Source organism: Rhincodon typus, chromosome 4 (assembly GCF_021869965.1).
Source record: "Rhincodon typus isolate 14 chromosome 4, sRhiTyp1.1, whole genome shotgun sequence".
Classification (NCBI taxonomy): domain Eukaryota; kingdom Metazoa; phylum Chordata; class Chondrichthyes; order Orectolobiformes; family Rhincodontidae; genus Rhincodon; species Rhincodon typus.
This window is the reverse complement of record NC_063335.1, coordinates 29994851-30005855: the sequence shown is the minus strand read 5'-3', so window position 1 is coordinate 30005855 and position 11005 is coordinate 29994851. Positions and strand designations below refer to the sequence as shown.

Here is an 11005-nt window from a genome sequence, read left to right as displayed (position 1 = left end):
TCCTCCCTGGACTGACCTATCCCCTTCCTAACTCCCTACCTACACTCACCTTTCCTGGCCCCATCCCCGCCTCTTCGACCTGTTTGTTTCTTCTCCACCTATCCTCTCCTCCATCCCTCTTCTATCCGCCTCCCACTCTCTCCCTATTTATTTCAAAACCCCCTTCCCCTCCCCCTTTTCTGATGAAGGGTCTAGGCCCGAAACGTCAGCCTCTCTGCTCCTATGATGCTGCTTGGCCTGCTGTGTTCATCCAGCCTTGCACCTTGTTGTCTCGGATTCTCCAGCATCTGCAGTTCCTACTATCTGTGAAAGGCTCTCGCAGTGTTGCATCCTGGATTTCATCTTCTTCATTTCCAGCTTCCACATACCCCTCAGCGACAAGTTGTTGTAGATCAGCTGTACAGAGGTCTTCACGGTAGGACTCAAGCAGCTCTTCAACATCCTCACTCTCCACTTTTCAAATCGCTATAATGCTATAAAACACAAGTTTGTATTTTAGAAATACTGTTCCCCTATTCGTCAGTCAAGCTACAGCCAATTTGCGTTGCCAGTGCACACGTTATAGCAGAACTGACTGTACTGTATGATAGCATTTTACATTAAGTTTGGAAGTGATGTAGTTCAATCAGAAACTGGATTTTTAAAACAAAAGAAACTGTAAAATTATGTAGGACAAATTGGCTATGGTGGTTTGGGAACTACATTAAAAGGCAGGCAACACGAACATTTAAAGAACTAATACACACTTTCCAAGAAAAATACATTTATTTAATGTATACAAGCCCAGGAAGTAAAGTATTCTAAACAGGACTATTAATAAAAATCAAGGATAGTATTAGATCAAGCCCCATAAAGTAGCCTAAAAAAATACAAACCTAAGGATTTGGAGGATATTAGAATTCTACAGCAGAGGCCAAGAAAAAGATTAAGGAACAAAAAACAGTCAATATGAGTACTCTGGTGAGAAATATTTTACAGATATGTAAAAAGGAAAAGATTAGAAAAAGCAAATGTGGGTCCATTACAGTAAATTAAAAGCTGAGTCAGAAGAATTTACAATGGGGAATAAGAAAATGGCAGCGAAACTAAACAAAGACTTCAGGGTGAATTTTCACATTCTTAGGTTGTGTTATTTGCAGGGACATTCGTGGTGGGTGTCCCATCATGGCTCACAGCAACTCTTCTCAAGCTATTATCTGCTTCTCACCTCATTGCCCACACAATGGGCCTCGTTTGCATTCTACTCACTCAATTATGTAGCAGGAGAGGCGAACTTTCCTGCTGCTACCAGGACCTACAGGCTGCTGCTGGCATATTTAAAGAAAGTCAGAACTACCTCACACACCATCCTCTTAGGAAACCAAAATGTCTCAGAAAGAGAATTTGGATTTTGAGAAGAGAACCATCCTCTACCCACCAGATCACCTGAGGAGGCCAAACCACCACAGTCGGACTGGGTTGGTACTGTCTCCAGGGTCAGTCGGGATATTATAATGGAGACCTGCAGAAGCAAGAGGAGAGTTACATCCACTGGGTGACTACGCTGACTTTTAAATTGCGAATTGTCACTTTCCTGATTCTTGGGAAAGGAGGGGAGAATTGCAAGCTGCAGAGAAATGAGGTGAGATTAGCTAATAATGAGATGCAAATACAAATCATGGAAATCTGATTGGACTAATTGAAATATAAATGGAAGTACCTATTTGTTACTTATTCTGAAGATTCAGAATTCACCATTGAAACATTAACAGAAACGGCAGAACTTTCTTCTCAACATTGAAATTCAGAGCTTTTTTTCAATTTGACCATATTATCCCATGGTGGATAATACAAGAGAACCCCAGAAATAACGGAGAATCCAAGTCTAGGGTAAATGAGGAACTGCAAGTTATTAACATAAGCAAAAAAAAGTACTAGAAAAATAAACTAGAAATCTGATAAGCCCCAAGTGATGAAAGAGTTGGCTGTCGAGATAGTAAATGTTTTAATGATCATCTTTCAAAATCCTAGAGAATCTGGAATGTTTCCAGCGGACTGGAAGGCGGCAAATGTAATCCCATTGTTTAAGAATACAGGGAGAAAAAAGACAGGGTAAATACAAACCAGTTAGCCTAACATCAGTATTAGAGAAATGCTAGAATCTATAATAAGGGATAGAGAATAGGATAAGGTAGAATCAACATGAATTTATGAAAAGGAATTCATATTAAATAAAGCTCTTGGTTTGAGGATGTAAGTGGTGGAATAGATAAGGGGGAAATTGATGAAGGTGGTATATTTATATTTTCAGCCTTTTGATACATTCTCAAACAAGAGACTGATAAATTGAGACTAGATATAGCTCTTGGGATGAATGGGATCAAAGGTTATGGAGAGAAAGCAGGATTAGGCTACTGAGTTGGACGATCAGCCATGACTGTGAAGAATGGTATAACACGCTCGAAGAGCTGAATGGCCTCCTTTTGTTCCTATCTTTGCCTTTCTATGTAAACATGAGATTGGGGTAATATACAATCATACAATCCCATCCGGCCCGCCAAAGAGCATCCAAGCCAGGAGACAGTAAGGACTGCAGATGCTGGAAGATAGAGTCAATAAGCATGGAGCTGGAAAAGCACAGACGGTCAGACAGCATCCAAGGAGCAGGAAAGTCAATGTTTTCACCTGGAAACATTGACTTCCCTGCTTCTCAGATGCTGTCTGACCGGCTGTGCTTTTCTGGCATCCCAACCAGGCCTTGCCCCTCGCCCTATCCCCATAACCACTTTTACAATGGCTAACCCACATAGCCTGCATATCCATGGACACTATCGGCCATGCTAAATTGTCCATCCACCTAATGTGCACGTCTTTAGACTGTGGGAGGAAACCGGAGAACTCAGAAGAACCCCACATAGATATGGGGAGAATGTGTAAATTCCACACAGACAGTCGCCCATGGGTGGAATCGAATCCAGGTCCCTGGCACTGTGAGACAGCAATGCTGACCATGCGCCATTGTTCTAAAATGGATTGGAAAGAGACAGAAAACAGGGATTAAGAATAAATGAGTCACTTCTGATTGGCAGGCTGTGATTAGCGTATGTATTTGGGAATACTGTATACAGTTTTGGTCTTCTTACCTCAGAAATATTTAATTAACACAGACGGAGTACGATGAATGCTTACCAATTTAATTCCTAGGATGGAGCATTTTCCTTTGAGGAAAGATTAAATTGACTTGGTCGAAAGGTTCTGGAGTCTGAATGAAAGGTGATCTTATTCAAAAAATCCTACAGGATGGATGAAGAAAGAATATTTACCCTGGCTATAGTGTCTAAAACCAGGGGACACAGTCTCAGAATAAGGAGCAGGATATTTCGGACTGAGGTTAGGAGGAATTTCTTCACGCAGAGGGGAGTGAAGCTTTAGAATTCTCTGGCCCGGGGCTGAGGGCTGGGAGACGCAGTTCAAGAATAAGATTAGTAGGCTCCCTACATATTGAAAACGTTAAGGGATACGGAGATAGTGTCGGAAAATGGTGTTGGAATAGACAATCAGCCATGATCTCACTGAATGGCAGAGTGAGCTAAAAGCGCTGAGCCCACTCTTATTTCTTACGCAGCCAGTTGCTATGATGTGACATCATCCAACACCACTGATGATGACCTCTAGCTATTAGCATAAAGGTATTAACCCCTTATGCTATAGATCCACGATGTGCATGATGAAAGCTCCTCACAGATGCTTATTACAATTGTGGGCTGCTAATGGATGGTTAAGTAGTCATAAATTGCTGATGTTATTAAAATTTGTCCCATAGTCCATATTCGTTTGGCCTAATTGTTCCAGAGCAGGAACTATTCACCATGTCCACTTTGTGCTGCCCGACCAATTTCTACGGTTTCAAAAGTCTTGCATTTGATTATTGTTAAGCTGATTCAAACAACTTCTTACTACTAAATAATTCCAAGATTGTCTTCCTTCACTGGGCTATCTCCATACTGGAGTTTCTTTTAATAGGCAGAGGCAGAAAATGAGGAGGCATTCCTCACATTGACCATGAGCGTTAGGGTGGCTATGGGAAAGACCAAGAACAATCCAGAGTATGAATAATTAACTGGGGGAAAGCCAAATTTAATGGGGTAAGAATGGATCTGGACTGAATAGATTGAAATTGAAGGTTGGCAGGAAAATGGTAGCTGAACAATGGTGCATTTTCAAAGAAGAAGTATTTTGGGCACAGTCAAGGTATATTTCCTTGAAAGAAAAAGATAGGATGAACAAATTAAGAGCTCCCTGGATGACAAAAGAAATAGGAATTAATTTAAAGAAGAAACAGCATGTTTTGCCAATTGTCAGATGCAGAGTGTGATTGAGAACCCTAGTGAATATACAAGGTTCAGAGGGAGGTGAGAAAAGAAACACAAGCTAAGAAGGATTATGAAAAGAGACTGGCAGCTAACATAATAAGGCATTCTAAAGTGTTCTACAGGCTTATAAATAGTAAAAATGGTGCTAAAAAGAGGAGGAAGGTTGATTCAGGAGCAAAAATGTGATTTATGCAGAGGCAGCAGGCATGTTAGCTTAAATGACACCAGTACGAACCAGCACTTCAAAAGAGTCAGGGAGGCAGAGATGACTGTAGTGGCCATCAGTGAGAAGAAGGTGCTAGGGAAGCTGAAAGGTCCAAAGGTGGAGAAATCACCCAATGGACCACATGGACTGCACCACAGGGTTCTGAAGGAGATAGCTGAGAAGATTGTGCAGGTATTGGTGGTGATCTTTCAGGAATCACTGGAATCAGGGAGGGTCCTGGAGGGCTAGAAAATATAACATTCCTGTTTGAGAAGGGAAGGAGGCAGAAGGCAGGAAATAATAGGCCAGTTAAGCTGACCTTGGTCGTTGGTAAGATTTTAGAGTCCAGTATTAAGAATGGGATTGTGGAGTACTTGGAAGTGCATGGTAAAATAGGGCTGAGTCAGCATGGCTTCATCAAGGGGAAGTCATGCCTGACAAATCTGTTAGAAATCTTTGAGGAGGTATTGAGCAAGTTAGACAAAGGAAAATCAGTAGATGGGATCAATTTGGATTTTCGAAAGGCCTTTTACAAGGCGCCAAACAGGAGGCTGCTAAATAAGATAACAGTGTTAGGGAAAGGTACTTGCTATATCTTATGGTCTAAGTAATAAGTGAATATTTTGCATCTTTCTTTATGAAGGAAATAGATGCCACCCAGGCCATAGTGAAAGGGGGTAGGGGTAACTCAGACACTAGACATTGTAAAATTGATAAGAAGGAGGTAGTATTGGATACCCAGTCTGTACTTAAGAGTAGGAAAGACATGAGGGCTAGATGAGATGCATTCAAGGATTCTGAGGGAATTTTTTTACTCTTTCATGGAATGTGGGAGTTGCTGGTAAGCCAAGTATTTGTTGCCCATCCCTATGTACACTTGAATTGAGTTGCTCGTGGGGCTATTTCACAGAGCAGTCAATCATATTACAATGGGATTTGAAATATATGTCCGCCAGACCAGGGAAGATTGGCAGATTTCCTTCCCTAAAGGGCATTATGAGTTTTTGCAACAATCAGTGATAGTTTTATAGTCACTATTACTGGAGATTAGCTTTTAAGTCCATACTACTAAAATATTATTATTGGTTTTAAATTCCACTAGTGTCGATGGCAGGATTTGAACTCTTGCCCCAAGGTGTTCGCCTGGACCTCTTGATTACCAACTTATAACATCCACTAAAACATCACCTTTTCCCCAGACGAAAGTGAAGATTACAGAGGTAGTGGTGTTAATTTTAGTCTTCCTCAGACAGAGAATTTGTAATAATTACACTTTTACTCAAAGAAGGGTGTCAAGGTAAACCCAAAACTACAGCCAGTCAGTGCTACTTCTGTATGAGGTAAATTCTGGAACAATAATTTGGGGCAAAATTAATAGTCCCATGGACAAATGCAGATTAATTAAAGAAAGTCAGCTTGGACTTCTGAATGGAAAATCATATTTAACTAACTTCTTGAAATATTTGAAGAGGTAGCTGAGAGTTGATGAGGGCGGTGCTGTTAGAATGGTGTACATAGACTTCCAAAAGCCATTTAACACAGTACCACACAGCAGATAGTTCAACAAGGGTTATAGCACATGGAATAAAAGGGGCGGTAGCAACATGCTTACAGAATTGGTTGAGTCACAGGAAACGGAGAGTAGGGGTTACATGGAGGTTTTTCAGACTGGAGGAAGGTTTGGAGTGGAGTTCCCCACAGTTCAGTGTTGGGACCATTGTTCTTTCATATATTAATTTGGGCCAATATATTGTAAACATTTAAATAATCTAAATCTTCAAGTACAGGGCCACAATTTCAAAATCTGCAGATGATACAAAACTTGGAAGCATTTTAATAATATAGAAAAGGGCAAACAAGATGGTAGAACAGGTGGACAGATGTCGGATGAGAAATGTAAAGTGATTTATTTTGGTAGGAAGAGTATGAACAGACAAAATAGAATAAAGGGTTCAATTCATATGGGGGTGCAGAGCAATACAAGAGCAGAGAGACTTGGGTTTATATGTGTATAAGCTATCAAAGGTATCAAGACAGGTTGAGAGTGCAGTTAATAAAGCATACAATATCCGAGTCTTTAATAGGACCACTGAGTATGAGAGGAAGGAATTTACTTTGAATTTGCAGAGGATACTAGTTTGACCTAAGTTGACAGCATCCAGTTCTGGGTGCCATTATTAAGGATGTGAAGACATTGGAGTAAATGTAGAAAAGATTCATGTGACTGGTTCCAGGAATGACAAAACTTCAGGTGTGAAGATAGATTGTCAAAGTTAAGACTATTTTCCTTGGATAAAAGATGAGCAAAAGACAATTTGAATGAAGCATTCAAAAGTATGAGGGGTCTGGACAGAATAAATAGTGAGAATTTGTTCCCACTTCTAAAAAGATCAAGAATGAGAGAACACAGATGTAAAGCAAGCCAGATAATGAAAGGAGCAAAATGTGTGAAAAAAAATCATGTAGTGAGAAGTCAAGGGCTGGAATACAATGCCTGAGAGTGCCATGGAGACAGCCACAATTGAAAAGGAAAATAGATTGTCATTTGAAGAGGAAAAATGTGCAGGGTTACAAAAAAAAGTGAGAAAATTGCTTTAATAAGCCATAAATAAAACAAATAACAAATAAAACGGTGGCTGAATGGCCTCCTTCTATGCTGTAAAATTCAGATATTCTGCAAATGAAAATATCTTAGCAATAAGACTAGGCTCTTGAAATTCAGTTCAATATTTCTGTTACTAGTACTGCTTACTACCAGGTGTGGAGCACTTTCTCCAACTAGTTCCAGTCAAAAATCCACCTTCCTGGTTTGCAAAAACAAATTCCTTGAAATACAAACTGGCTTGTGACTTTCTGTAAAAGCAAAATATTGTGGATGATGGAAATCTGAAACAAACAGAGGATGCTGGAGAGACTCAGTAAGTCTTTTCTGAGTCATACCAGACTTGAAACGTTAACTCTCTTTCTCTCTACAGATGGTGCCAGACCTGCTGAGTTTCTCCAGCATTGTGTGTTTGCTATGTATTTCTCTGAGTTTACTGTTTCCAAGTCTGATAATTGCAAGTGATGTCTTTCATCTCCAAAATGTGAAATTGATCAAACGAGTGTAAATCAAAAAGACAAGGATTTCTTCATAAAGACCGAAAGGACTGCAGATGCTATAAATCAGAGACTATAATTGAAATTACTGCAAAAGCTCAGCAGGTCTGGCAGCATCTGTGGAGAGAAATCAGAGTTAACTTTTTGGGTCACGTGATCCTTCCTCAGACGTGGCTAAAAAGATTAACTCTGATTTCTCTCCACAGATGCTGCCAGACCTGCGAGTTTTTCCAGCAATTTCTATTTTTGTCAAGGATTTCTTCATAGCTGACAGGGTTGACTGGTTTCAGTGTCTTTTGATAAAATGGTAATTTCAGTTCAGACTGCCTTTGTTTCTCGTTGGTTTCACGGCTAGCTAACCTGTGATTCTTGTGCCCATTTAAGTCAGTTTATGTTTTCTTTTTTCGAACCATTTTGTTCATGGAAGTTCCAAGTATTTAAGGCCATAGGATATAGGAGCAGAATTAGGCCATTCAGCCCACTGAGTCCACACAGCCATTCAATCATGGCTGATATGCTTCTCAACCCCATTCTCCTGCTTTCTTCTCGTAACCCTTGATCTCCTTACTAATCAATAACCTGTCTCTCACTGTCTTAAATACACTCAATGACTTGGCTTCAACAGACCTTCTGTAGCAATGAATTTCAGAGATTCACCACCCTCCAGGTGTCCTTATAGAAGTTTATAAAATCATGAGGGGCATGGAAAGGATGAATAGCCAAGGTCTTTTTCCTAGGCTTGGGTGTCCAAAACTAGAACGCATAGGTTTAAGGTGAGTGGGGAAAGATAAAAGGGACCTAAGGGGCAACTTTTTCACACAGAGGGTGGTGCATGTATGGAATGAGCTGCCAGAAGAAATGGTGGAGGCTGGTACAATTACAACATTTAAAAGGCGTCTAAATGGTACATGAATAGGAAGGATTTAGAGGGGTATGGGCCAAATGCTGGCAAATGGGACTAGATTAGATGAGTTGGACCAAAGGGTCTGTTTCCATGCTGTACAATCTCTGACTCTGGCTGAAGAAATTCCTCCTCATCTCCATTCTAAAGATCATCCCTTCACTCTGAGACTGTGCCCTCAGGGCCCAGTCTCTCCCGCTAGTGGAAGTACCTTCTCTGTGTCCACTATATCTAGGCCTCTCAGTATTTTCAATGAAATCCCATTCCCCATCCTACTAAACTCCATCAAGTACAGACCTCAACTGGTTGTCATATGACAGCACCTTCACTCCTGGACCAAAAAAACCCAAAGAAAAACAATAGATGCTGGAAATTTGAAACAAAAACAGAAATTGCTGCAAAATCTCAGCAAGTCTGACAGCACCTGTAGAGAGAAATCAGAGTTAACATTTCTGGTCAAGTGACCCTTCTTCAGAGTTGCTCTTTTATTTTATTGCAGTTATTCTATTTCTGGGATGATCAAGGTGCCACAATTAAATGAACATGGATTTCCTCTCCTCTTCTTTCATGGAACATGGGTATCACTGGCAAGTGTAGCATTTATTGCCCATCCCTATTGCCTTCAAACTATATAGATTGTTCAGAGGGTGTGAACAAACCCTGAGGTCATATGTAGGCCAGACCAGATGAGCACAGTTCTGAGGAAGGCTCACCAGATCCGAAACATTAACTCAGTTTTTTCCTTCACAGATGCTGCCAGACCTACTGAGCTTTTCCATCAACTTTGTTTTTGTTCCAGATAAGCACAGATTTGCTTCACTGGAAGGCAACAATGAACCAGATAGGTTTTACAACAATCACCAACAGTTTTTGCAATCTCCATTACAGAGTCAAGCATCCTATTCCGGATTCATTAATCAAATCTAAATTCCACCAGATGTTGTGGGATTTCAACCTATGTCCCCAGAACATTAGCTTGGGCTCCTGAATTACTAGTCCAATAGCATTACCAGCTCTCCTCCTTGGAGGTTTGTGGAGCTGGAGCAGATTAAAGAGATAAGAAGGAACAAGGCTACAGAAGGATTTGAATTTAATAAGAAGAATTTTATTATCAAAAACTGTTACTTGGCTGAGGGCCAAAAAGCACAATGTCATAGGTGAACAGGGCGCGATGTGATTTAAGAGATGGAAACCTGAGTTTCCGATAACTTCTTGTTTACAGAGGATAGAATCGGGGAGACAATCCTGTAATGGGTTAGAAAAAGGAGGTACCAAAGGATTTCAGCAGCAGATGGGAGGAGATGCAGCAAGGCAATATTACGGCAATCAAAATAAGTGATCTTAGTGATGACTTATTAATCAACAGATAGCAATGTTTTGAACCACTCAGACTTTTCAATGCGTCAAAGAGATTTGAAGTGTCAGCCAACAGATTGAAAGTGTGACACATGCAGAATTTTTAAGATCTTTAGTGACAAAGATTGATGTGTTCTTTCTGATACAAAATGATGGTTGACCCAGATAAATAGAATAATGCACAAGACTGAATTTAATTAAAATGAAAAAATCTATATCATTCCAATATGTTGTTCGATTTCACAGATAAAACACAGGATTGTTTTATTTTCAGGTTTAAAAATACATCACCTAAATCATGATGGCGGTATGTCAAGTGATGCATACATTTATTGTTTGAGCCATCTTGGCACATAGTTGAAATTGAGTTGACAGCTCTTGTGTTGCAATAACATCTCTGATCAGGTTGATTAGAAAATATCTACTCTGAGGAACTGATGATTCTTGTAGCACAATGGTAACAGGAGACCTGGGTTCAAGACCCACCCTGCCCCAAAGGTGTGCAGTAACATCTCTGAACACTCTGATCAGAAAATATATACCTGGTAGAACTAAAGGCACTTTTGATGCAGTGGTAATGTCCCTAACTCTGATCTAGGTGATCCAGGTTCAAGTTCCACTCTGCCACAATCTTGGAACTGATTAGAAGATATCTTGAAATTGAGTTGAATTTGACAGGTCGGGGGGTGAGTTGAGTTGTGGGGAGTAGCAGGGAATGAACTGGAAGGTTGAGTGGGGAGAGTTTCTGGGGTGGGGGTGAGGGGGAGTTAAATTGACTGTGGGGTGGGTTGTGGTGGTGTGTCAATTGGGTTGGGAGTTGGGGTGAGAGGGATTGTGGGGTCTGGGGGGGGTGGAAAGAGAGTTTTTGGCGATGAATTGAGTTGGAGGAGTGGGGAAATGAGGAGAGTTGTGAGTTTTCTGGGTGGGGTGGAGAGTTGAGTGGGGGTGGGGGTGATGACTGGAGAGTGTTGGGAATTTTGGGTGGATTGGGGAGAAGGAGTGGAGAGAGTTGGGGTGAGCTGAGGTGGGGTTTTTGGAGGGGAAGGGTTGGGGAGAGCTGAGGTGGGGTTTTGGGGCAGTTGGGATGAGCTG

General features: G+C 40.9%; 1 protein-coding gene across 1 annotated transcript in view; it reads left to right on the top strand.

Annotated features, from left to right (window-relative positions):
* The first annotated feature begins 10214 nt into the window (after positions 1 to 10214).
* The window catches only part of LOC109936885 (dnaJ homolog subfamily C member 5-like), a 20353-nt gene continuing 19562 nt past the window's right edge, over positions 10215 to 11005 (top strand). The window contains exon 1 of the mRNA XM_048595702.1: positions 10215 to 10220. Coding sequence (XP_048451659.1) covers positions 10215 to 10220 — 6 coding nt within the window. The remainder of the gene's footprint in view (positions 10221 to 11005) is intronic.